The sequence below is a fragment of the Semicossyphus pulcher genome, unplaced genomic scaffold (genome assembly GCF_022749685.1).
Source record: "Semicossyphus pulcher isolate SPU_LCO1_2020_fin unplaced genomic scaffold, fSemPul1.0.p SCAF_24, whole genome shotgun sequence".
In the NCBI taxonomy this organism is placed as follows: Eukaryota; Metazoa; Chordata; class Actinopteri; order Labriformes; family Labridae; genus Semicossyphus; species Semicossyphus pulcher.
Genome location: NW_027211698.1, coordinates 12,004,463 through 12,031,311, shown reverse-complemented (window position 1 = coordinate 12,031,311; position 26,849 = coordinate 12,004,463). Strand labels below are relative to the sequence as shown.

Sequence of the window (26,849 nt, the reverse complement as noted above, 5' to 3'; positions counted from 1 at the left end):
CCGGATCATAATGGGCTTAAATTCTTCCGACACTCGGGTAATCTTTTCCTTATCAGTATCAGAAAAGTCTAAGCTTACACAGGCAGACACTTCCACATGTCGCAACGGTGTCTGATGCCAACTTGGTTCAGTTTAACTAGTTCTACTGGTCTCTACTGATCAAAATGTTCTTTCTGAGGAATAAGTAAGGGGTATAAATAAAGCCACAACTGCATATTTGTTCCTGAAAACACACTGACATGCGAGGTAGGTTAAGTAGCAGAAAAAATAAGACGTATTTAGCTCGAGAGACGTTGATAGTTTTGAGTATTCTACTGCCATTTTGGATGGAACCACTGACGCAGTTCTCAAAGCCCAATGGCTTTGTTTGGTTCCCTGAAAAAGCCAACTCTTTATCATGTGATTCTGAAAATCTAACGCTGTTTGTACAGACTGGAGAGGTACGGCGAAGACATTTAGATACTCCTTGGAGTTCACATTTTCAAGCAGCAGTTTGGGGGCCTCTGAATCTTATTTTTGCATTGTAGTCCTTAAAAATGCCGTCTTTAGATCATTGCTCCAAATAAATCCTTTTCTAACACTATTGTGACTCTAAGTCGACCCTATTTATGGCTCAGCATGACTCATGACTCAAGGAGCCTCAGCAGCTGGGGTGTCCTTTCTTTTCTGAGGGTTTAACTCAGGATATCTGTTTATCCGAGTGATCCACAGCAGAGCTCGGCCACCCCTCTATCTTTAGTGAGCCGCGGCCTGTGAATGGAGGGCCCAACTTTATCTGGCCCACTGTCATCGAAGCTGCTGGTATTTTTAGGTAGTGGCTTGCAGTGGCAGCAGCTGCAAAAGCATTTAATGCCCCCCACCCCCGATTCCAACCCCTTCTCTGTCACTCTGTAGCTGTTGGACAATGAGTGTATCAGAGCTGACGCATGAACCAAGAACTCAGTTGAAAGACCGCGGTCATATTCCTCTCTGCCACCTGTAACCTAATGATAAACCAGGGAGACACAACCAAGAGATGATACGTTTGATCGTACACCACCAGGGCTGCCTCAACTCTCAGTGACCGGGACTAAATCTGAGCCAGAATCAAGGAACAAACCAAACCAACGGGCAACAAGCAAATGCTAAAGGCTCTCACAGAGCTTCATGACTGACGGAACGGATATCTGCCATCAAAGACTACTTCAAAGAGAGGCCAAAGGTCATATGTATGAACTAATAACAACTTGAATATTTCGAGGACACACTTTTTAAGTTTATATCAGGACATAGGCAGAATGGTTTAAGAGAGCGACTCAAAGGGGCGGTAAGTGTTTCATTGACTGTTCTTTAATGTTTTCAAATTAAAAACAAATGGTTCTTTCTTTGGTAATATTCTCAGCTGAGCCAGATTCATGTCAAAACTAGAACCATATAATATGCTACCCGAAGAGCTATTTTCCGGCAAAGACATGAGCACATGACTAATGCTCCATGCTGTTCAGAGCATGTGCATCGGATGGAAGAGCATGGTGCGTCATACAGCAGGGATGGTTGCAATTCTTAATACCAAAGGAAAGACGGTGACAACATGAGGGTAACAAATGAGCCACATGAGAGGGACTTAAGTTTTCCATTGACTGCTATGAGATCAAACCATAAGAATGCAAAGAGTCTTCAGAAAGAGCAGTGTGTCTTTGAATAATGGCTGCCTTAGGTCTGCAAAGGTATAGACAACAATGCAACAATCCAAAGATACAGCCTGACATGCTCCAAACGTACACACACTAATGGGTCAGTTTTGCCTTATTAGTGATTGCAGGTGTGTCACTGTGTGCTATTTGAAACATGGTCTCTGGTGTCTTTTTTAGGACAGACTACTTTATAAATACACTCTTCAATGAGTTACAGCACCAGCTGAAGACAACCCAGAGTGGTTCATGTTGGCCAAATACCTACTGTAATAAGCCACGAGTATGTGATAAACACCTTACTAAACCTCGGCTAAGCCTTGGCGACTTTATGAGGTAGTTTGAATGTTTAAAACATTTCCATTGTTTCCATTAAGGTTAATTGTCTTCTAAAACATACTCTCTCTTTATCTTACAGCTCCTTCACCAAAGATAAGTGGCTCAAATCAAGCAACCCAGCAAAAACAATTTCATTTAAACCAGAGATTTGGCGACATTGCCATGGATATTTTTGGAGGTGCTCCTCGTGTTTTGGGCTATCCACGCCCAGTGGTGGCAAAGTGTGGCACAGATGCCACTCTGAGGTGCCAAATTGATGGGGATCCCCGTCCTGATGTTATCTGGGAGCGTAAAAATGTGCAAATCCAGTCTGAAGGACACTACACGATTTCAGAGGAGGGAAAAGCTTACCTACTGACCATTACTGGAGTGACCCTGCAGGATGCTGGCCAGTATACTTGCAAGGCCAAAAATAGCATAGGTGAAACCTATGCAGCGGCCTCTCTTAAAGTGGAAGGAGAGGCCCAGCCACAGGACGGCGGGCAAAGGCAATTAGTGGTTAATGGTGTGAAGCAACCAATGAAAGAAAATGGGGAAATTGCAGGACACATGAATGGCTACTGCACAGTCCCAAATGGTGAACTGAGGAGAGAGAATGGAGAGGGGATGAATGGAGAACACAAGATGAACAGCAAATTTAGTGAAACACGAGAAGAAGTTGATTTAACGTCCAATGACAAACCACGATTCCTCATCAAGCCCCTCTCTCTGCGTGTGGATCGGGGAGAAGATGCCGCCTTCTCCTGCAAAATCTGGGGTACTCCTCTTCCTGAGGTGACATGGGAGAAAGATGGGAAGAAGCTAAACGACATCTTTGAGAGTGCACACTTCAGTGTGAACAATCAAGATGGTGGCTGGTTCCAGCTCAAGATCTACAGGACACGCATGCCAGACAAAGGTGTTTACACCTGCAGGGCCATCAACTGCAATGGTGAGGCACTGGCTGGTGCCGTCCTGCTTGTCGAGCCTGTTCCGGAGCGAGAGGAGAGTAAAAAGTCCTCAAATGGTCAAACGGGCAGCCAGTGGTCGCCAAAGAACAGGAGCGGGAGGCTGAGTTTGTCGAGGCTTACAGAGGACTTACCTATCAGTGCTTCTAAAGCCAAGAAGTTTGCAGTGGCAGAGGGGAAACATGCCAAGTTTCGCTGCTTCGTGACAGGGAAGCCCAAGCCAGAGATCATTTGGAAAAAGGACGGGGTTCCCCTAGAGCCCGGGAGGCGTCATTTGATATTTGAGGACAGAGAGGGTTACTACACACTGAAGGTTCTGTACTGCAAAGTGCAAGATACGGGACTGTATGTGTGTGCAGCATCAAATGCACTTGGAAACACACTCAGCGCTGTTCACCTGTCCGTCAAAGGTAGGAAGAACCTCCCAACTTTCCTGAAGTGAATCGTCTAACATTCATTGACAGCTTAAAAAAACAAACGAAATCATCATGCCAAACATCAGCACAGATTCTGAGCCATTTTTATTTTTTGTAAGTAAATATTTAAGATGAAGAACTAATGGTCCAAAGTGATGAATCATTTACTCACTGATGCATCCACATAGGAAACAAACATTAAGCTGATTGCTTTTTGTTTCTTGTTGAAATGCATGACATCAACGTTTGAAGTGGTTAATTATTTTGTCCTCATCCCTTCATAATGGAGAGATAATTGTCAGGGTCACATTCCTTTTCATATACACAGTCCTACACTGTGCCAGCTGCCTCTATCATAAGTGTCAGTTAAGTCTTAGGGTCAACATGCCAGTGCTTAATATACAGATAATGGAGAGGCATTAGAGCAACTGAACACTGCTTAAAAATTAATCAGCGCTGGCACGAGAGATTCAAATGAAGTCAAAGGGTTCTGGAATGAAAACGTGTAATCTGAAATAGATTGGAAAGGAGACTGAAGTAAAATACAGACTACATATAAATGTATGCAAGGAGAACTTTAAGCATTCTCATCAAAGGTGCCCGTTTACCTTGTTCTTCAGGTCCAGCTGTGAAGTTCAGGCGTCCACTAAAAGACGTAGAGGTAAGAGAAAGAGATGTGGCCGTGCTGGAGTGCGAGGTGCCCGATGAGTCGATCCCATCAGCCTGGTACCTGGAGGACCAGCGGCTGATGCCAAGCAGCAAATACGGGATGGAGCAGAAAGGAACCAAACGAAGACTGACCATCCATGATGTTGGGACAGATGATGATGGAGTGTATCTCTGCGAGATGCCCGATGGAGGAAAGAGCATTGCAGAGCTATCAGTTAAAGGTATGTTGTATTCTAGATTTCTCAAATAAAGGAAATCCCTCATGAGTACAGTGGCTGAATTTTAGAGCTTCAAAAAGGGTCAATAATAATTAAATTATTAATGAACTCGAATACAATATTTTGTCTACTCTCAGGTACTATTATTCGCAAACTTCCTCGGAAACTGGAGGTCCTGGAGGGCGAGAATGCTGTATTCTGCGTGGAGGTGGAGAGCGACGACATGGAGGTCCACTGGTTCAAAGACGGTTTGAAGCTACACGAGACTCACCAGACGATCCTGAAGTCTTTCGGCAAAACTCACATTTTGGTCTTTGTCAACGTGGCCTATCAAGACTCAGGGGTGGTGACGTTTGTCGCAGGAAGATCCAAGACCTCTTCACGTCTCAAAGTCAAAGGTAAAGTTTCACTACATTTGATATTGATTGGTATTGCACCTGCCAGGCACACCAAAACTGTATCTATTGTTATTCATTTCTCTTTTTAGCCACAAGACATTGCCCTCCTATCTGCCCTGTGGGAGTCAAAATGGAAGTGGATCGACCCAACAGTGCCCTGCTTACCTGGGTTCCTGCCCCCAACAGCCAAACCTCCACCCGATCCATCTTTGTCGTGGAGAGGCAGGAAGTGGGCTCCCAAGAGTGGCAGAAGTGTTTCACCTCAGAGACCACAACAACAGCTGAGGTTGCCGGTGACAGCGTGCCGTGCGAAGGCGACTACCGGTTCAGGGTCTGTTGCATCAACAAGTATGGACGAAGTGGCCATGTGGAGTTTCCCAAAGCTGTCCATCTGGGTACGTTTGTGTTTTATCTCTTGAAATATTTGATGAAGTTGTAAATTCACTTGACTGATAATGCTACTGTTCCCTTAGTTCCTGGACCGAAGATTCACAGTTCCCTCAAAGGCTGTGAGGTTGTGGAAGGAGAAGACGCTCACTTCTCTATCGAATTGTCTGCCACAATGGTTGGAACCTGGTTTCTGAATAGCGCTCAACTGCAGCATGGTGGCCGATATTCAATACAACAGTCCCAAACAAAGCATTCATTGGTTATCCATGAACCTTGCACTGCAGATGACACTGCAGAGGTCACGTTCATCGCCAACGGAGTGCGAGATTCAGCTGTGCTCAGAGTAAAACGTAGGTGTAAAAATCAGTTTTTCTGGAACATTAAGCATGTGATGTGTGTGTTTCTTTGGGGTTTATTTGTTTGTTTTGTTTTTTGTTTTGTTTGTTGTTCTTTGCAGCTGCAGTGGTGAAATTCAGTCCTGTGTCCGACATAGACAGCAAAAAGAAGGTAGACACTGGTGACGCCATTGTGCTCTACTGTGAGGTGTCCCACCCCTTCGCAAAAGTATCCTGGTTCAAAGATGGCAAGGAGCTCGAGGTGACCGACGGCCTAAACATCCAATCGGATGGGAACATGAGGAGGATTGTGATTCAGTCAGCTGATGCCTCTCACTCTGGAGTTTATACATGTGAAACTTCAGGAGACGCCATCAAATTCAATGTGGATGTTGCAGGTAAAAATGTACTGATTTATGTTCATCGTTTTCATCATATTCAATCAGCTGCTAGCGTGTCCATGTTTGGTTTTCTGATTTCTGATTTTAAAGACGCAAGTTCTTTTGTCTTCCAGCTGTTGACTTCCAACCCTCCCTGCTTCTGCTTTTTTAGGTCCTCAGGTGGAGTTCACCCCAATCCCAGAGGAAGAGCTCCATAAGAGCAGCATGGAGCTGGACCCCGTGGTGCTGCTCTGTCATGTCTCTGCAGATGATGCTGAGGTCGTATGGTAAGATGAAGTGAAGCAATGCCTGTTGGAAAAACTCAATTCTAAAATTGCCAACCTGTGTTATTTGAGCTCCAGTGTTTTACAGTCACATGTCTGATTTGGTTTGTCCAAGGTATAAGGATGGCTGTGAGGTTAAGCCCAGTGACAACATCACTCTGCAGGCAGAGGGAACCATGAGGAGACTGATCATCCGCTCTGCAGAGACATCGGATGCTGGAAGCTACACCTGCAGGGCAGGAAACAACAGCATGGAGTTCAATGTCAATATCAAAGGTACGTGGACATTTACATAAATAGATTTGCTGCAAAGTGCAGAACATTTCTCTTAATTGAAAATAAAAGACAGGAAGTTAAAAAGTTGGCATTTGCTTCCTCTATATACAAACACAGAGCCTCCAGTGATGATTGTGGAACCAAAGGATGATGTTGTGATGGAGGGCTACGTGTCAGAGGAGATCCACCTGCAGTGCGAGTTGTCACGTTCCAGTGGGAAGGTGTGTTGGTTCAAGGACGGCCAGGAGGTGGAGGAAAGCAACAACGTTAAGCTGATATCTGAAGGCCCTTACAGGAGGCTTACCATCCTCAGTGGCTCAGTGGAGGATGGTGGAGAGTATGTCTGCGAAACAGACGGAGACTCTGTCTTTTTCCAGCTTACAGTCAAGGGTAAGAGTGGATTCCCAATAATACCCGCTTCCTATTTTACCATACACCTATTACAAATGTATGGAATCTTGCAGTCAAGTAATTAATGTTTCTCTCCTCCTCCAGAACCGTTGGTAAGAATTATTTCCCCAAGTGAATCAGACTTGGAACTGACCCATTTAGCCCCCGAGAAGTTGGAGCTCAGCTGTGAGATCTCCCAAGCCGATGCTCCTGTCCGGTGGTACAAAGACAGCCTGGAGGTAGAGGAGGGTCCTAACTTGATCATGGAGGTGGATGGGGCCAAACGGCGGCTGGTCATACCCTCTACCACTGTGGACGACGCAGGAGAGTACATATGTGACACTGAGGATGATTCTGTGGCCTTCCTTGTGACTATTACAGGTAAGAATGAGGACATGAGAGTAACTAGTATGGTAAGTTTACTTTTGATGACCTTATTCCTCTGTCATTTAGAGCCACCTGTGATGCTAACTCGTCCCAAAAACATGCCTGACAAACTGGAAAGTTTGACCGGCAAACCGATCGTGCTGGAGATTGAGGTGTCCCGGCCAAATGCTGAAGTGAAGTGGTGGCTAAACGGCAGAGAAGTAGAGGAGAGCAGTAACGTGGCCATCACAGAGGACGGACTCATCCATTGTCTCACCATCCACTCTCCGACCACAGAAGATTCTGGAAAATACACCTGTGACGCTGTTGATGATAAAATTGATTTCCAGGTCAAAGTTTCAGGTAAGATGCATTCCCAGGTCAGCTTCTGAGATGACAATCTTTAAGACCACCATCGTGTCAAACTGAGTGTCAATGTGCATTCCTGTATCATCAGAGCCTCCAGTGAAGATCCTGAGAAAGTCAGAAATTAAGACAAATCTCAAATCCCTGATTTCTGATGACATCGTGCTGGAGTGTGAGCTCTCAAGAGCTAATGCTGTCGCCAAATGGTACAAGGACAACTGTCGTGTCCAGGACGATGAAAGATTTTGTGAAGAAGAAGAAGGAGCTTTCCGCTCGCTGGTCATCTTAAGCGCTGAACTCGGAGACTCAGGGGAGTACTTCCTGGATGTCGGAGATGACAGCATCAGCTTCCAGGTTACAGTAGAAGGTGGGGTTCATTGAGTGAGTTTTGTTATTTATATGGTTTGGTTTGAAAACTGTTCCTCAAATCATTCATCCGTCTCTTCCCCTTGTCCTTAGAGCCTCCAGTGAGAATCGTGAGCAATTCAAATGACCCTGACTATCAAGAGATGATGGCAGGGGACGACCTCATCCTGGCCTGTGAGGTATCCCGTGCCAATGCCCCCGTCCAGTGGTACTGCAATGACAGGCTGCTTACAGAAGACTCCCGTACCTACATTGAAATGTATGGCACTTTGAGGAAAATTATTATCTCTAATATCCAGCCATCAGACTCTGGGAAATATGTTTGTGATGCTGTTGACGATAAGATGATCAGCATTGTCAGGATTCAAGGTAAAAACTTAAAAGTGATGTCTACAAATATCTAACTGTCCAGATGGCAGGATAACCTATTACTTTCGCTCTTTCCTTTTTTATCAAAGAGTCTCCAGTTACGTTTGTGAACAAGAAGGATGACATTGTCGTGACGGGCTATGAAGCAGAGAGTGTGACCTTGACGAGCTACGTGTCCAAGGACAGTGCTCTAGTGCGCTGGGTAAAGGACTGGTCGCCTGTAGAAGGCGAGCGTTTCCAAGCACTCATGGAGGGCTATGAGCGCACCCTTACTATTAATCCATTGAGGCGCTCCGATGCTGGCGAGTACACCTGCGACGTTAACACGGACCAGATCCACTTTAGTTTGCTGGTGAAAGGTTAATATTTCAGCTTCATTTTATTATCAGAAAACATTCTTCAACACTTAAATTGGTTGAAAAGTCATTTTATTTTTGTTCTAATTACAGAAATGAGAATCAAGTTTGTTAGTCCCCTGCGAGACACTGTTGCCCATGCTGACGGTATGGTGACTCTTCGCTGTGAGGTGTGCAAGCCAAAAGCAGACGTCCAGTGGCTGAGGAATGGTGTGGAGGTGGTTCCAAGCAGAAGGTTCTCAATTCGGGCAGATGGAGTCGAGCGAAGTTTGACGATCCACCGTTTGACAAGGGAGGATGCTGGGGAGTACGCCTGCGAGTCCAGAGATGATCGGACTGTGGCAATGCTAAGAGTAGAGAGTACGTATTCCTGGACTCAGATTTTCTGTCTTTTCTTAGGTGAGGTGGCATGTTATTGATCTTTCTTTTGCCTCTTCAGTGCCTCGAGTGGTGGAGTTCCTTACAGAGCTCCACAACACCACTGTACTCGAAGGAGAAGATGCCACCTTCAAGTGTGTGGTCTCCCCTGAGGATGTCCAGTTGGTCTGGCTGATGGACAATGAGGCTATCACCCTGGGCGATCGTTTCCAGGCAAACCAGAACGGCCTGTGCCACACGTTGGTGATCAAGAAGTGCCACATGTTGGACTGCTCAAAGATTACAGCAGAGGCCGAGGGACATAGCAGCAAAGCCAGCCTCAAAGTTCAGGGTAAGACAATTTAAATTGGGGTGGAAAAAAGAGAGGATCCGGTGTATTGACAGCAGTTCCTTGACACACTTCTCTCTAATTTTCAGAGGCTCAGGTCATGTTTACCAAGAAAATGGAGGCTGTAATGGCAGAAGAGTTTGGGGACGCCACCTTGGAGACAGAGATCAGCCTCGAGATGGGAGAGGTCCAGTGGATGAGGCAAGGAGTGGTCATACAGCCCGGTCCCAGGCATACCCTGGCCCAGAATGGCTGTAAACGCAGTTTGACCATCCAGAACCTGAATCTGTCAGATCGGGGAACCTATCGCTGTGAGACTCTGCATGACAGGGCCCAGGTCAAGCTTAATGTGGAACGTAAGTGTACTGGTTTCCTTTAATGGCAGTAAATGTTCTTCTTATTTACATTTGACCACCGGCGCCTGAGAGAGTCTCAAGCATTTCTCAGAACTTGACCCAATATTTCAAGCTACATTGTAACTATCCACTCTTTACAATTTTGAGCATTACAATTAGAAGGAAGTCTGTTTAGTGTAACACTTTGTGACTAAAATCTCATCTGACACAGATTTCTGTGAAACTGAAGAACAGCACATATTGTAAGGTGTTTTTCAAAGTATGTCACACTGCAATAAGATACTAAGAATAGCAGTGCTAGGCCTGTATGTGTGAAAAGGTTTTTGCAACACAGCCAGGGTGTTATTCAACAGAGTGCTGAATGACAGAGTGACAATGGACCAAGGAGCTTCTGTAGGTGTTGTTCTTGTAATGGGATGAACTGAGCTGGGTCTATATTTGAACCACATTTGTTGTCCTTGAAACAAAGTGTTCTTTTCAATGTACAGTGATAATGTTTGCTCGGCCTTAAAGAAGTTTGATGTTATTTTTTCTCCAAGGATTAGGGAATTATTATTCACTTGCTTTTTTTCTGAATATCTGGATTGTAGTATAATATATTGTATGTATTTAAGAGACACTCTTTTCCAATCTAGCCCGTAAAATCATCATCCGCAAAGGCCTAACTGACCAAGAAACCTTTGAACGGGAAACTGCCTCCTTTGAGGTGGAGCTCTCCCACACGGATGTGGAGGGAATTTGGCAAAAGGACGGCATCCGGGTGAAACCAAACAACCAGTGGCGGGTGAGCACCAACGGGCTAGTCCACGGCCTCACCTTGTCTAACCTGACCCTGGAGGACACGGGCACTATCGTGTTTTCAGCTGAAGGGGTGCGCACGACTGCCAGGCTCACAGTCAAAGGTAAATACCGGCATGTGGATGTCAGTGATTGCAGATGGCATGGAAAAATTGACTCATGGAAAACTTTTGGACCTTTGGAGGGTGATGGACGTGTGTGCTAACCAAAGGGATCTATGTTGACTTTATGCACTGATATAGTTAGCTTATATTTAATTTTAATCAATTCTGGACATGGGTAAACACATGATTATTCATTTGTTGTTGAATTGACAGAGACTCCAGTGTCTATCCTGAGAACACTATCTGATGCCCGTGTGGAGGAAGAATTCCCCGTCACTATGGAGTGTGAATTCTCCAGACAAATCATCGAAGTCAGATGGCTTAAGGTAAAAACAAACCAGCAACAATTGCTCTTAACTAAGCTTTGCTCATTCTGTAAAGAGTTTAAGGCTCATGAGAAATACCTGTACCCCTTTGCTTTTGTGTGCCAGAACGGGACGGAGCTGAAGCCGGGAAAGAACTGTCGGATCTACTCCATGGGCCGAAAGCGATTCTGTCAGATCATGCAGTGCTCCCTGGCTGACTCAGGCACCTACAAATGCGACACCGGAGAAATAAACACTTCCTGTTCATTGGAGGTTTATGGTCGGTGTCTGAACATAATTATCATAATAAATACTGAAATAATGTTCATCATCTTGCTGTTTTTGGCCTCTAATATTGCTGATCTAAATGTCTTTCAAACCTCACAGAGCATAAGTTGGAGATAGTGCAGCATCTGGTGGACCTTTACATCCAGGAGGATCAGAACGCTGTCTTCATGTGCGAGGTTTCTCTGGAGGACATCACCGGGGAGTGGTACAAAGACGGCCACAAGATCCGGTCCACTTGCACCATCAAGATTCGCACTGAAGGTCAGAAAGGAGGGGGCTCTGTAAAGATACAGAAATACATTCTAGCTTAGGCCCAAAGAACAGGCAACATTATGTTTAATGTCGAAAGATGTAAGGAGACAAGACAACAATGATTACAGAGCTGCTACTTTATTATCGATATGAGTGTAAAGGAGGACCTCTGGTGGGCGCAAAGCGCATAGCAAGCACCATATGAAGAGGATAAAAACATACAGATGGTTGGAATATCAGAGGATAAAACAATATAAAGTGGCTTAGTAACAGCTTCAATATAGATCGATTAAACATGTCTGTTTATCTCTACAGGGACCAAACACTTCCTGCTAATGTGTAACGTCACAGCAGAGGATGCTGGGGAAATTCGCTTTGCAGCCAGGGATGTTGAATCGACAGCTTACCTTGAAGTAGAAGGTAAATCCATTTTCACCTCTATCATATATTAACTGCTTCTATTTTTGCATGTTAACAGATTAAACGTTTACCACACTGAATCTCAAACATTTTCAGAACTCCCTGTCTCCATCGTCAAACCCCTGCGAGATCGAACAGCCCTGGAGAAACACCGCGTGATCCTTGAATGCACCGTTTCCTCGCCTCGCAGCAGCGCCGTCTGGTACAAGGGCAGGGAGGAGCTGGTTCCCTCAGATCGAGTGGAGATCGTGGCCGACGGCTGCTCCCACAAACTGGTGATCCTGCAGGCGGCTGTGGAGGATGAGGGCACCTATAGCATCGAGGTTGGGGAGCACACGTGCAAAGCCAAACTGATGGTGGAAGGTAAGTTAGGTGGAGAATGTCAAATATCCGTTGGGTGTGTTTTTAGTAATATCATAATAACACATCTGTCCGTCTGTGTTGCTGCAGCCCAAGCCCTTGTGATGGTAAAAGAACTAGAGGATGAGGAGGTAATCGAACCTGATCCAGCATGTTTCCAGTGTGAGGTGTCCGTTGCCATTAACAAGCCCCCCGTTTGGACTCTGAACGGAGAGGCCCTGCAGCCAGGCCCCTCGGTGCGTCTGGAAAACCACGAGACGGTCCACAAACTCACCCTGAAAAACACCAGCGTGGACATGAGCGGGGTGGTGAAGTTTACCATGGGCAAGGCCAAGAGCAGCGCCACGCTCACTGTAATGGAAAAGTAAAGATAGAGCGAGTAAAGCAAGTGACTCAGAGAGAAAGAAACTAAAGACTGCAAAGACCTTTGGACATCTACTGCCCTGTCCTGACAGGTGGAAGTGACTTATTTTAAATTAAGGGTATTTTAAAGTATTTTAAACCTGAGGCATGCTACTTCAGTGAAGTTATTCCTTTTTTACAGTGTAGGTTGTATTTATTTGCCTGACGAAGATTTCCAATTGACTTTACATTCTTGTATTCTGATGAAAATCCCCTCAAATAAACTAAAAGTAACAGTGGTTAATTAGGCGTCAGTTGCATGTCATTGTGTTTCCTAACTAAGGGAAATGAACAGGCACTGGTACTGTCTCGGGAATGTGGACTAGATCATAATGGAAAATTGGTCGTTAGAAATTAACTGCGTTTTAGTTGTATAGTTACTTGCAGATCACACATTGTTTATTTGGTTTTATTAAACAGCATTGGAAAGCTACATGCTAGTGCTTGAGCCTCCAAGTCACGTCCGTTACGTGGCTCAAAGAACTCGGTGCCTGAGGAAAGAGGTCTGCATTTGGACCCTTCTCCAATATTTAGACTATTGTTTCTTGAAATTAAAGTTTTCCCATAACCATATTATTTCCGTAATTGCACTTGGAGAGTTGAACTTGTTATTTTCTGCCATTAAAAACACCGTCATTTTCACACCAAATCCTACATAATTGATATTTAGCTAGTTAGCTAGATAGTTGCACAACCTCTAGCCTAATTAGTTAACTTCCGTATTTTATAACTGAATGACTATCCATGTTACGGGTACAACATTTAAAACCAAGGTTATACGTTTTAATAACAAGTAAATATGTTTCTGATTAAAAAATTAATTAATTAGAACGTTTATTACTCTACCTGCCCAGCGGCTACAGGCTGAAGTTCGTCTTCTTTGAGTTTTAATGGCGGTTGGCAAACCAGCTTAAAGGCGCATTACCGCCACCTACTGGACTGCAGTGTGGATCAGTAGATTACAGGCTGACGTTAGCGAAGTTAGCTAATGGTTATTAGCCCAACTGCCACTCGCCGACTAGCTTACATGACACTAGAATTTAGCGGTTTTGAGACAGATATTTTACTAATTTGTGGCGAACAAATAATAATACTAAATAATAACAGTAATTATAATAATAGGAAAAATATTTAGACAGAAGAAATGCTAAACAAAACATCACTGGGACCATCTTTCATTTAGCATTTATGGGGAAAATGGCATTATTACATAGTAGAATCCATATATAATTTGGTATGATAAAACAATAGGTCAAAAAAATTAGGTTACATCTATTCAATCATGAGTACAGTAACATGAATATTCCATATATTAATGAAAATTTGTTTGCTTTATTACTGTGCAAAACAAAATATACATATCTACTGAATGTGAGAAGTACAGTATCAGTGAATGGGCCCCTGTAGTGACACACTTGTTTTATATGTAATCAAATGACTGAACATTCCTATAAATACTCTTTTTTTTTGCCAATGAATTACAGAAAACAACAGTTATCAGCATTGAGCCTAATTGAGACATATGATGATGGCTTACATTATACATACCTAAAATCCTGTTATGTGCCTACAACAGTAAAATACTAATCGTTTTAGTCATTTGCTGGTGTTTATGCTCCATATATTACCTATTAATATATGAGGTAACCAACCAGGACCAAGTAGAGGACCAACTCCATGGCAAAAAAAAACAGACGGAAAATCAGTAATTATTTAGAAAAGAAACAGGCTAATTTGATTGACAACAATTTGTTAAACATAGAAAAATAATGTAATAGCTCTTAATATGGTGGATTTATTTGTCATCCCTGCCCCGTCATGATAAAGTCACATCACAAGCCTGCTGTGGAGGCTCTTAGTCAAATCCACCTTCATTCATCAGTGTCAACACATGGTATTGTCAACGCATATGAGGGAGATAACAAGAGTCTGAAAGGTGTCTGTTTCACCATCCTACATTTCCCAGAATGCCTTTTTTTAAACTCCAAAGAAGTATTTATGCCTCTTCTGGGATTTTTCTACTCGAAGAAAACACTGGTTATTTTTTAGGTCCAAGATGCAAAAGAAATTACCAACAGCACCTTTTTTAACAGTGTTTCAGGGTGAATTTCCACACTAAATCTGGACTTAATTAAACCACTTCTTGTTCTTCAGACACCTCACACATCCTCGAGTCCTCATGGCAGCTCCCCCCTCGACACACATTTTACGACAAAGTCCTGAAATAGTTTCCAGCCTATGTGTACCGCTTGGAAAAAAAACAAAACAATGTACTTTGAAGCTTATGAGAAGCCAAAACTTTCTTTTACCATTCAAATACAGTCTGTAAATGCTGTGAGAAATTCAAGTTTTGTGCTTGTGTGGCTTTAAAACAACAAGACAGGCACTGCTTTGATGCGACATTCACAAAAGACCAGTTTCCAAGCGGTTTAAGAAGTCATTCCTGGTCCTCGTGTCTCAGGAGGGAAGTTATCCATGTCCGATAAACATAGCAGCTGCTGTCTTATCGTCATGTGCGGATGGTTTTTGATGTTCATATTAGTGTCTGTTATTTTAGGGAGAACACTGCAGTCATCATTTGTTTCTGTGATGACACTTAGTCAGCAGGATTTAGGGCTCTTGCACCAATTTTCCCTGCACAAAAAAAACTAATTTTCCCACTGATTTATGTTCCAACAGATCAAAAAAGTTGTGCTGCTTCTCGTTGCAAAAGCACAATTAATATTTTCCAAGTTTTGATACTAGAAGTAAATTTCATTTTAACAGCCGGTTTGGTGATGGAATTGCGCTGAAATCAATTTCCACGCAGCACTGAAACTTTTGTTCAGATTCATCCATAACACTGTCACGATTATTCAGAAATACCTGCTCGTATCGCTTTAAAAACTCTAAAATGACGCCATGCGTCTGACTGCAGACAAATAGTGTGATGATCGAGGGGATGAGGGTGACAGAAGAAGACATCTACAGTACGTATCCACCATCTGCTCTTTCAATAGCAGGACTGATCGAGTTCATTCGCGCATAAACCACCCTAAAAAATTCCTTGCATCTTCTGCTGGATCAGACCGATAAATCCGTGATAAGTCCAGTACCCGGTCTGCGTCCAGAGGACTCATGGCTACATCCATTGATTCATTCATTCAAGGCTGGTAGGAAGAAGTTAAATTCAGGCAGTTTCCTCTTTGACCAGCAGGTGGCAGTGTTGACGCCCCAAACATGACCTGGGTTTGATACTAAGGGAGGTGAAGGCTCGGTCAGCTGTGAAGCAGTCTGTGCTCAGGGGGGCAGTGATAGCTGGAGCTGGTGTTGTTGTTGTGTGTATGTCCTTTGTGTACGCCGTGTTTTGTTCAGAGCTGAGATGAGAAGAAGAAGACCGTTAGCTTGCGGTGCTTTGCTGCTTGAGGACCGTGTAGACGTTGTCCACTTTGCTCAGCCGCTCGAAGAAGGGGATGAGGTCCAGCAGCTCGGTGTCGGACATGTCGTCGAACCACGAGGCCACGGGCACCTGGAGGAAAAAGTCAGTGAGAAGACGAAACAGATGCATGACAGGGACTTTCTTAAGCAGCTGCCCCACCCAAACACGTCACTGTCACAAGCCGGCATGACTCAGGTGCTGTGCGAGCGTACTCACCGCATTGTCGGGATGGAAGACGTAGGAGGCGGGGGAGTTGTCCACGATGATGACTTTGTTGAGGTCGCGACCCAGGCGACTCAGGTCCTTGACGTAGTTGCCTCGGTGGAAGACGCACGACTCCCGGAAGAGGCGGCAGCGGAAAGCGCCCCACTTGTCCAGGAGGTCGGAGACGGGGTCGGCGTACTGCGACGGAAAGCCATCAAATGTAACCCCAGCACACTTCATATTTATAACAATGCACTTCAAGTAATTTAAAAGCACCTTGGCTAAACTGGCAGTGAAGAGGACGCACTCAAACAGCTCTCCCATCCTCTTCAGGAACTCGTCGACGTGCGGCCGCTTCAGGACATACACCTGGAGGACGCAGGAATTTTTAAAGCAGGTTCCTGCACAGCTTGCTTTTCAAAATAAAACATGTTTCTACAAACCAGCTCTGCCCGAGGAGCTGTGACGCTTTATCTGGCTGCTAAATCTAATGATGTCATACATGAATGTAGCATCCAGCTCAGCTCCTCTATGTTGTCTTCCTTCTCGGCGTCTGAGGGCAGCGTTCCTGAACCAAGTCATCCGGAATAGGCTGAGCTTGTCTGAACAAACCTATCCTGGATTACTTGAATCAGGCCCAGACCCAGCGTACGTCATCCGTCTCCAAATCCCTTAAACGCACGACAGCAGCTACTACCACAACCACACAGGACGGCGAGGCGCTGTCAACGTTACCTGGTGCACTGTTCCATCGATTTCCACAGGAATGATGAAATCCGCGTTGTTCACAGGCTGTTGGGGCGACAGAAACAGAAAGTTCAGATGCTGCAGGCTTTGCAGGTAGAGACAAACAGTCTGCAGTGTGTGTGTGTGTGGGTGTGTGTGTGTGTACACGGAGGAGCCGCTGTGTTTATTTGGGTTTATGAAGCAGCTAGTTTGGGTTTGGCATTCACCAGCGACGACAGAAATGTCACCGTAAGAGCCAACAACAACCAGGTTGAGGGAAAATAGTCGCTGACAGCGTTTTTAATATTAAACACACAAACTCTAATGTGTTGTAATATTGTCACAGTGGACAAACAGGGGCTGTTTTAAGAGATAGAATAAGACTTGTTGCACGTTTGTCGGTGACATCACTATGCTACATTTAGCGCAGTAAAAATGGCGGCAGGAGATTCCTTTTTTACATCATCCTGTTTAATTTGATCTAAAATAAAAACTACACTTGATAGAGACGTCTCTCGTTGTGCAACTGAAAGCTAGGGCTTTAATTGGCCTTGTCGTGTTGTAAATTGGTTGATTATGTCATTATTATGTCATGCAGTGACGGGCACGGGCGGCAAGTGTGGTCGCAATTTGGGGCGGGAGTTTGAGTTGTTTTGTTCATGCATCAGGGCTGCATGATTATTATTTGGTGCTTCTTCTAGAGGTAGTTTCAGCAGCCTCTTTTGCGCTGCGGTTCCGCCTCAGCGCCGTATCGAAGCTCCGTCCTCACGCCACCTTTGTCATTTTACATTGGACCAAGCAACGTCGGCGTAAAGCCGCCCCAGTGTGGGTTTTTAAAAAGCGTTCCGGCGTGTGCGCGAGGTGTACACAAACAGTGCGTGCTTCATATACACACACACTACAGAGGCCTTTTTACACTGCCAGTTCAAGGCGGGAATATTACGCCATCTTTTATGTAGAACGCACGGAGGAGGAATGGTGGGGCAAAGTCGTTCCGCCTCTGAGCCGGCGTCGGAGGCAGCAACAGAGGCGAAACGGTGTCTGTGTAAACAGCGGAGACGGCAGGCCGGAACAGCACCGTATTTGAAGCACGCGCTGTTTGTTTACACCTCGCGCACGTTTTGCTTGCGCAACGCCGGAACGCTATTTAAAAACCAATGTCGAATGACAAAGATGGCCTGAGGACGGAGCTTCGTTACGGCACTGAGGTGGAACCACAGTGCCGTACTCACTCTCTTCCTGTTTTAGTGTAACAACAAGCAAAACGCGAGTGAGCGTCAGCAGCCAGGTTTTAGGGATTTAGGCATCAGTACAAAGGTTTAATCCCCCTGCATCATCCAGGAAATGAATGAATGAACTTGTACAGCTTTAAATAATGCAACAGAATGTTTCTCCTTACCTTAAACGAGCTGTGAACTAAGGTCTCGTCCAGATCTATAACCACACAGATCTTCCCCGAGTCTTTTGACTTCACTGAAGGCAGCAGCGGCTTCACCTGGATCTAAAAAACACCACATGATCAATATTGAGAAGTTTGATCTGTTTGAATCTGTCCCACACAGATCGGATCTTTCCTCTGCTGTCACAACAGGAACGAAAATACACGCGGTTAACACACCTTGGAGACGGTGCCGTTCTCCTCCACCAGCAGAGGGGCGTTGTTGTTGACGGGCGGAGGCTCGGGCTGGTCCCGGCACAGGCAGCAGAAGAGGCTGGAGAAGAGGCCTCTGCTGCGAGGCTTCTTGGAGGATAGAGAGGGGGAAGAGCCTGCAGAGGAAGAGGACATTATTTGAATGACATTTAAAGCGCTTGGAAGTCATGGAAATATTTAGGGGGTTTTCTTAAATTATTTTTTAAATTATTATTATTTTAGTTTTTTTTTTATTAATTTAATTTTTAATTTTAATGTTTTAAATTTTATTATTTTTTGTGTTAATATTGTTTAATTCATTTTTAAATTTTATTTAATTGTAATTATTTATTTTATTCACTGAATTTTATATTTTTAAATGTATTTCTTTTGTTTTTTATTAAATTTAATTTTAATTTTAATACATTTTTACATTTTGATTTTTTTTACTTTTTCTGTGTTTTTTTTTAAAGTTTCTTTTACATTTTTTCTGTAATTTCTTTTTTTTTTTTTATCTTTGTTTTTGGAATTTTTGTGTTAAATGTTACCACTTTGTAAAAAAGAGATCTCCTTAAAGTCGAGATGTCCTTCCTCTGCCTGAGAGTAAGTCAGCTGTCGTAGACGCATTTCAGGCATTGCTCCTCCTAACTAATGACTCCATCTTGTCAGAGCACTTATGAAAACAGCAAAAAGGCTCGTGCTGCACTTTTCCTCATACTTCTGTCATGTGCACAAACACTCCTGCAGACGCACGTCGCTGCCAGGAGCTCTTATGCAACCTCCTCTGTGAGGTCAGCAAACAGCCCTAAACACCACCAATGAAAAAGCAGCACAAACACGATGATTGCACACGGACAAAAATGTGGATTTAAAATAAAAGTTAACCTGTAACAACGATGTAAAGCAGTAAAATACTTTAACAACACAAAGACGCTGACAACACTGGAAGTGAATTTGCCTGGTATGCAAGTTGTAACCTCGATACTATGCGACCGAACTGCTCGAGCACAAACAAAAGTTCACTCTATCGCACGCTCCACTCAACATCTTAATCCAGAGCAGGTTGTTAAAGTTAAAGTTTAACGCCTTGAAAAGCAGCTTTAGCCACAGATTAAGGAACACGTATGGAAACGTCAGAACAAAAGCGGCTCCCTGCCAAAAAGATGATGAATCAATTACTGCAGTGTGATAAAGGAGCACCTGTGCAGCTCGACAGGTGAGACGCTCAGTCCTTACAGTGTTCTGTTGTTCTCTATTACATCAGCAGTTTATCGGATTACTTTTCCTGCTTTTTGCTTTTATTTATAGGACAGCTGAAGAGAGACTGTAGCGCCCCCACCAGTTTTAATCTGAAGTATAACTTCCTGTTAAATTGGGTTATTTATTTATGTAGTTAGAGGATTCATTTAAAATGCAATACACGGGACAAATGTACATATTTCTGACACATATTTGTGTTTAAGAGTGCATGTCAACTTGTAAACATTAATAAGCTGCATCATCATCAATTAGACTTCCAAATATTTTCCTGCTAAGATGTTGCGCCTAAAAAAAGTGGGAAAATACAGACGGATTTGTGGTTTAAATTCCAGAGTAGTTTTGAAAACTAATATCGCACATGCCCAGTGGCGGCTGGCCAATAGAGGGCGCTAGGGCACCGCCCTCCCTAGTGGAGAGTGTGTTTTTATTTTTATTTATTTTATTTTAAAAAACTAATATTAACAAAATTACTTATTTCAATATGTACTATATATATAGATGCATATATACAAAAAAATATACACATTAATTAACGTTCATTGGAAATGTGGGAAACAAGCGTTAGGCTGCTCGTCTCTGCTTTAGGGGCTTGAAAAAGCGCCCATAAAGCAGAGACGAGTAACCAATCAGGGACTGTTGCTGGGGCAAGATACGTGCATATCAACGTGAATTTTGCCAATCAGTGTCGTAGAAAATAATTCTGAAATCACCCTTCGGGTAAATTCGGTTAGTCTCGGTGGTTGAAGTCCGGATCAGTCTGGACCGGATCAGCCAGATATTAAAATCAACCAACAAGCGAGTGAAAAAGGTAAAACCTACACCAGAGGATTTTCTCGCAACTGTTACACCACAAAGGCTTGGCTAGCTGGATGTAGCCGTGTAAATGCACCATTTTGCTTCCCGTGTTTCCTGTTTAAAACCGTCGTAGTGTGTGTTTTGACTTTGCGTTCTGGCGTTGCGGAAGCAAACTGTGGGCTCTGAAACACCAGTGTAAAAGTGGCTAATGTTACGTTAGCCAGTCAGCCATTCAACAATAGTTTACAGTGGAATTTCCCACCAATAAAACAGCGGGAACACTATGCAAGGCTTTAGTTTCTAGAGGTGCTGCTGGTTAGATAATATCATGTAGATGTGTAGGGGGGGAATACGGGCAAAATGACGCACATAGCATGTTAGCATTAGCGGAAATAGTGCCTGCAGCCAAGAAAAACATGTAGCTGCAATGATGATATGATAGAAAGTGAATAATACCTGCTTTTATAGACTTTGACATCATAATAATTAAAGTTTCAGGCATGCAAAACACAAAAAGGAGCATTAATTTTGTGGCAATAAGTCATTCATGACTCCATGGTGTCATCTGAAAGGTCAGCAGGCTGCACAAGAGAACTTCTCAGAGGCGAAATATAAGGTGTTATCACAAGTTTAACGCACCATAGTTATCGGCTTTAGCGCCCTACAGAAGTTTCTGCCACTGAGACGATCGTTTCTCAGGCTAACACTCCAATCTGTTCGTTTCCGTGTCCCATAAATCTCTGATCAAGTGGCACATTAGTCTTTGTGTTGTCCTCTTTATGCTCCCTCTTTCTGTGTCGCTCCCGACGTGACTGTGTTACCAACACTCGGGCCTCTGTTGTGCATCCCTCACGCCTCTTTCATTCCCTCCTGCTCCGCTTGTGGATTCAAACCCCGTCTGACCCTCCGCTGGCCCCTGCCGCGCGGAGGCCCGGACAGGAAGAGGAAACAGACGGGTATCAGTGCAGGAAGCTGCCTGCCATCAAATCGTTGTCAGCGTTGTTTCTTCTCATCTGTTGTGCATTTATAGATTTAAACGCACATCTTATTGTTCATTTTTCTGTGATTTGTGCAAAAAAAAGTCGCCTAATTTCCAAATACACACAAATGAACAACAGGAAGTGGAAATTTGTCACATTTAAACTCTGAAAACGACCTCTCTTTTCTCTCCTGCATCCTTATTTGCTCCCCAGAGTCTCTGTTAGCCTCACGTCTTCTGATCACACGCCTTCCACTGGACAGAATGACGAACCGTCTGCAGACCACGAAACACAGAGCGTGCATAATTCACAAAAAGAGGCTTTATGAAGATGAGAAGGAGGGAGTGACGAAGGACGAGCGCTGATGCTGTGCCGCCAAAATAAAAGTCCTCCAGGAAACAACAGCAGTGTTTTCTGTTACTTCCTGAGAATAGTAATTCTCTGCAGCAGAAACGTTATGCAACTCTTCAAAATGTTTTCTAACACAAATGAAATGCATTATGCAAGAGTATAAAATTACACATTACACGCACATACAGGCCTGAGGAGGGATTTGGCTGCATTTTGTTATGATTTGTAATGATCATTTTCATTATTTATTAACTGATAATGAAATCATAACTCATGTTTTTATGCAATTCACTATAATCCTCACATTTTGGAGGTTGTAGACGGACAAAATGGGCCATTTTTGTCGGAAAAATTTGTGTAACGATGAAGCGATTATCAACAAAAGTTGTCCGATTAATTGTCTGAAAGTTGTGTTAAATATTTTAGAATTTTCAAAGACTAAATCCTGGATTTTCTGATTATTTCATAAGCATTTAGGAATCAAGCATCCACTGTGTCTTGATGGAAACTATCTATACTAGGGGTGGGAATTGCAGGGTAACGCACGATATGATACGCAAACGATATACAATACGATACGTGGCTCACGACATCGATTCTGCGATTATTGATATTTTGCAAGACAATCACATAATAATACACCACGATAATTTCCGTTTCACGTTACCCTCATTCATGTCATATTAGTGCAACGATGAATCTATGTCAACAAAACTTTTCTGAAAATCGGTTTAAATATTTTACAGTTTTCAAATACAAAATCCTGGATTCTGGTCCTGATTATTTGACATGTACTTAGGAGGAAAGCATCCACTGTGTCTTGATGGAAACTGTATTAATACTAGTAGTGGGAATTGCAGAGTAACTCATGATACGATACGCCATACGATATGCTATATGATGCGCCATGCGATATGCCATGCGATGCCTTATGCGATGCCTTATGCGATGCGTTATGCGATGCGCCATACGATGCGCCATACGCTATACGATACACAATACACAATACGCGATACGATACCATACGTGGCCCACAATAACAATAAAATCCTATAAAAATACATCACGATAATTTGTGTTTCACGTTACCCTCAAACATGTCATAAGCGCCACCGTGAGGAGTCATGATCGCTGGGAAATCTGCTTTGAGCGCCTTATATTTGTAAATTAAAATATCAATATTTTGTCCCACCCCTAATCTATACTAAGATTGATCTCATATTTTCTCTCCTCATTATTCAGAGTTTTGCAGCCCAGGACACAATGGATTTAACTCCAGTTGCATCTGTATTCTTGTCATCATCTCACCTCCTTTAACTTTAAACACCAGTTTAAAAAGCTCATAATCTGCAAGTGCTACAAAGAAACTATTGACATATATATATATAGTTTTAGTCCAACAAATTAAAAGTGTTGTACGTGCACTGGTTTGAAAGAATCACCATGTAATTGTGCTTCATTTTATGTTGTGGTTTTGTTATAAAAAAGAAGCCACCAACAGATTCAAATAAGGATGAAAGATCCGTCTGACGTGCGAGGTCTTAAACTCTTCTATCAGCTGAGGGCATAAACATGATAAAAGCTGCCTTTTATTTTGATATTCCAAAAGAAACGGCTAAATTAAGCAGGAAACAAAGATGTGAGAAACACTGTTGGGTGAATGAGCTGGAGATAATCCTGAAGTTTGTTGTGACATCACAGAGGTAATCTCCACAACAGCGAATACCAGAAGATTAAACGCAGCTGAACAGACTCCCTAAACATCACGTGGGATTTATGCAGAAGTGTAGCGATCAACATGTTACCTCCTGTCCCATAAAGGAAGAATTCAAACGCTGCTGCGTGACTTCTCTCATCAGATCAGTTTATCAGGACAGGATCAGTTTGTGTCGATAGCTTCCCGTAATCAACTCCCGTTATTGATCATATCTGCCTCTCAGGCAGCTGAGCGTCACATTCTAAATTTAGACACTAATGTTATCAGTTGAATCATCGCAGGAAGTCTAGTCACAAGTTTTTGTTGACTAAACTGCACACGTTTTTTAATCTCCCTTAATAAGTGAGAGCAATTCGACTATTTTTAAGAGTTTATTATGACTCTAAGAGCATCTAAAACAGCTGTTGAGACTTTCATGTGACAATAAAACTCCAATAAAACACAAACTAATGAAGTGTATGAACCAAAAGAATAGGTGCAAAGCAAATAGAAGGAACAGTTTGATGCAGATTCCCTGTTATATTTTATACATCCAAGACACCGTTACCTGCCTGTTTGACTGATAATCTGACACATATGAGAATTCATTCAATAAGTTACAGAAGCTACCGCGCCGCAGTGAGTGCAGTGAGAGACTTCAAAGTTTACAAGTATTAAATACAACTTATGATGGATTCTTATTTTTTTAAACTGATGCAAATACTTCAACCACTCAGCGTGTTGAGCAACGCCATGTTTGGTCCTGACACCAAAGTTGAGAAACACTTACTTACTTCATCAAACATGGCCGCGCATGGCGAGCCCTTTATGCTTAAACCACAGACTTTTACAAGAGTTCCGTCGACCGTGTGAATTGAGGCCCTGTCAACACAAACTGACACTGCAGTAAAACTGAAACTAAAAGTTTCATTTTGATTTGCTGAAGCTCTTAAACTAGAGTTTTAATGTCTCAACACTTTCGGGAGGACAGAGTAAACATGCTGTTTAATATGGTGGCTGTTAGGGGACAAGATTATGTAATAGATTAGGCTACTACACATTTACAAGAAGAGTTCTGCTGCGTCAAATCTCTGCTTTACTATCATAAGTCTGAGTGCAGGTTTGAATTTGACCTTATGGAAGCCTGGAAGTGACATTATGCTTAAAAATGAGAGGTTATGGCGTTTACAATAAGGACAGGCAGTTTTCTCAGAGGGATGATGACCGACAGGCCACCTGATTATTCAGTAACCTGCATTTACACTGTGGTATCTCATTGGTGTGTGTGTACAGCAGGAAAGACAGAAATCCATGCTAGTGAACATAGAGCTGATAAAGTTAGTGTTACACTGAGGAAGGCCTTTTATTTAGATAGAGGGGAAACAAAGTAGTCTTGTAATAAGATAAATAACACGTAGACAACAAGACTGGAGGTAATGAGATGATAAAACATTGTTCTAATTTTATTTATGTTATTTAATAACATTAAATAATGCATTTGTCTTTAATGTATCATTTATAACTAAATGTTTTAACTATAACATTTTATAATGATTTAAGGTAAGTTTGTGGTGACTTTGACGTTTATCTATTTATTTTTTATACGTTTTTCAGTCTTAAAATATCACCATAGCAACAGAGGGCAATATTTTGAACATTTCTTAAATTATTTAATATAGTTTAATATAGTGCTTTAATATTTTTTATAACCAAATGGCATTACTATAATGATATTTACTGATTTTAGGCGGGTTAACGGTGACTACGATATTTTTAATTTTATTTTTTCTTTAAATTTGATTCAAAAATATTTCAATATAAAAATATAGCAGAGATGTCCTCAATATAACGTTATACAAAGAAAATTCTACTGAAAATATGTATAAAAAAGAATAACATACTTATAATATTTATAAGTTCGTTGCTTTTATTAAAATATTACAACTATCTTGATTAAGTCTTGTTACGTCACTTCCTCTACTTTCATCAGGGCCGCAGCCATAATCTATGCAAAACAGATAAACAGTGACAGTTTGTCCTGGCGTTTTTACTTGCATTCAGTCCACTAACCTTACTGTTTATACATGTGCAGCAACTTAAAAGTGTTGTGACATAAAAGCAGATTAATGTGACGTTCTTATTTGAGGATAATGAACTCGTACTACGGAGCTGCAAAACTTTTTCTGACGTGAGTGCAGCAGAACCAAAGCGGGACAAAAATAAAGACACTTACCCCTCTCTCCTGCGGCTTTATTTCCCTCTTCATCCCGGCTGACTTGGGTGATTACTGAGGACGGAGTGTCCATCACATCCAGGTCTGGTCCAGAGTGCTGACCTCACACTTTAAAGTTAGAGATAGTTCGCTGACTCGCTGCTGCATTAAACCAACTTAACATGTAGGAAGACGAGGCTGTAACGGCCCGGGAAACATCGCAACAAGTCGCCTAAAGTACGTCCATGACACTCCAAATGTTGTTGAATCCCGGTAAAGTTTGAAGTCAAAAAGTTATAAAACATTTGACAAGGAGATGGCAACTTTGATTCAATATGGAGCTCAACTCCGCTCGCAATTTCAAGATACAAACATGGAGGTTTCAAGGCTTCCCATTTCACTTAAAGTGGCGCAGTAAGGGAATGGCCGTGCACAACACTCCCTCTTCTGGCGTCTGCAAGTTTGATGATGATCCCTTGAAGTAGACTGAAACAAAGTTGCCGAAAAAGTGTGTCTTGACTTGAAAAATCCATATAAACGCCAGAAAATATGCAAAACATAGACCCAACCTTTCTGTCTTCATTTAGTACTATCTGTACACAGTAAAGTGCTGTGGGAGCCTGTTTTGTTTATTTGATATTTAATTTATTTGTGTTCTTTTTTGTTTCCCTTTATTATAACACTCTGTCTTTAAATGTCTTTTATTTATTTATTTATTGGTGAAAAAACGGAACAAAATAATTGTGGAAGTGGAGATGAAGTACACAAGGACGTACATTAAACAGGACAAACAAACAAAAACTTGAGGTGGTACAGTATATAAAACAAACATGATGAAACAGTCATAATAATGATAATAGGATCTATTATAGCCTGCATGTTAATGTGCGTGATTAAGGGAAATTAGTCAATAATAATAATATTGATGTAACATTATTAAATTACATAATAATGATAATAGTAACAATACTAATGATTATAACTATAGTTATATTTAAATAATAATACATGTCTTTTATTTTATCTGTATTATAATCAGTGGACTACCTCG

The 26,849-nt window shown here is 42.5% G+C and overlaps 2 protein-coding genes across 2 annotated transcripts; one reads left to right on the top strand and one right to left on the bottom strand.

Moving 5' to 3' along the window:
• Positions 1–2,171: 2,171 nt before the first annotated feature.
• obsl1a (obscurin like cytoskeletal adaptor 1a) lies at positions 2,172–12,760 on the top strand. Its single transcript, XM_069675491.1, has 22 exons — positions 2,172–3,366; positions 3,993–4,262; positions 4,397–4,657; positions 4,747–5,052; positions 5,131–5,397; positions 5,505–5,780; positions 5,935–6,049; positions 6,162–6,322; positions 6,440–6,712; positions 6,818–7,093; positions 7,166–7,441; positions 7,536–7,811; positions 7,904–8,179; positions 8,975–9,244; positions 9,331–9,597; positions 10,233–10,499; positions 10,713–10,825; positions 10,931–11,084; positions 11,192–11,353; positions 11,660–11,764; positions 11,861–12,127; positions 12,215–12,760. The coding sequence occupies exons 1-22, from the start codon at positions 2,172–2,174 to the stop codon at positions 12,490–12,492; spliced, it is 6,111 nt and encodes a 2,036-aa protein (XP_069531592.1). The 3' UTR covers positions 12,493–12,760.
• A 953-nt stretch (positions 12,761–13,713) lies between these two features.
• On the bottom strand, positions 13,714–26,191 carry LOC138603491 (carboxy-terminal domain RNA polymerase II polypeptide A small phosphatase 1-like). Its single transcript, XM_069675304.1, has 7 exons — positions 25,820–26,191; positions 18,493–18,641; positions 18,274–18,375; positions 16,884–16,940; positions 16,425–16,517; positions 16,161–16,346; positions 13,714–16,034 (listed from the first exon to the last, which is right to left on the bottom strand). The coding sequence occupies exons 1-7, from the start codon at positions 25,890–25,892 to the stop codon at positions 15,906–15,908; spliced, it is 789 nt and encodes a 262-aa protein (XP_069531405.1). The 5' UTR covers positions 25,893–26,191; the 3' UTR covers positions 13,714–15,905.
• Positions 26,192–26,849: the final 658 nt, after the last annotated feature.

Excerpts from the sequence above, each read along its gene's own strand:
- obsl1a (XM_069675491.1), top strand. The coding sequence starts at position 2,172 with ATGGATATTTTTGGAGGTGCTCCTCGTGTTTTGGGCTATCCACGCCCA. Across the intron at positions 5,398-5,504 it reads AGCTGTGCTCAGAGTAAAAC|CTGCAGTGGTGAAATTCAGT; the intron begins GTAGGTGTAAAA and ends TGTTCTTTGCAG. Across the intron at positions 9,598-10,232 it reads GGTCAAGCTTAATGTGGAAC|CCCGTAAAATCATCATCCGC; the intron begins GTAAGTGTACTG and ends TTTCCAATCTAG.
- LOC138603491 (XM_069675304.1), bottom strand. The coding sequence starts at position 25,892 with ATGGACACTCCGTCCTCAGTAATCACCCAAGTCAGCCGGGATGAAGAG. Across the intron at positions 18,376-18,492 it reads AGAACGGCACCGTCTCCAAG|ATCCAGGTGAAGCCGCTGCT; the intron begins GTGTGTTAACCG and ends GGTGTTTTTTAG. Across the intron at positions 16,518-16,883 it reads TCGATGGAACAGTGCACCAG|GTGTATGTCCTGAAGCGGCC; the intron begins GTAACGTTGACA and ends TGCGTCCTCCAG.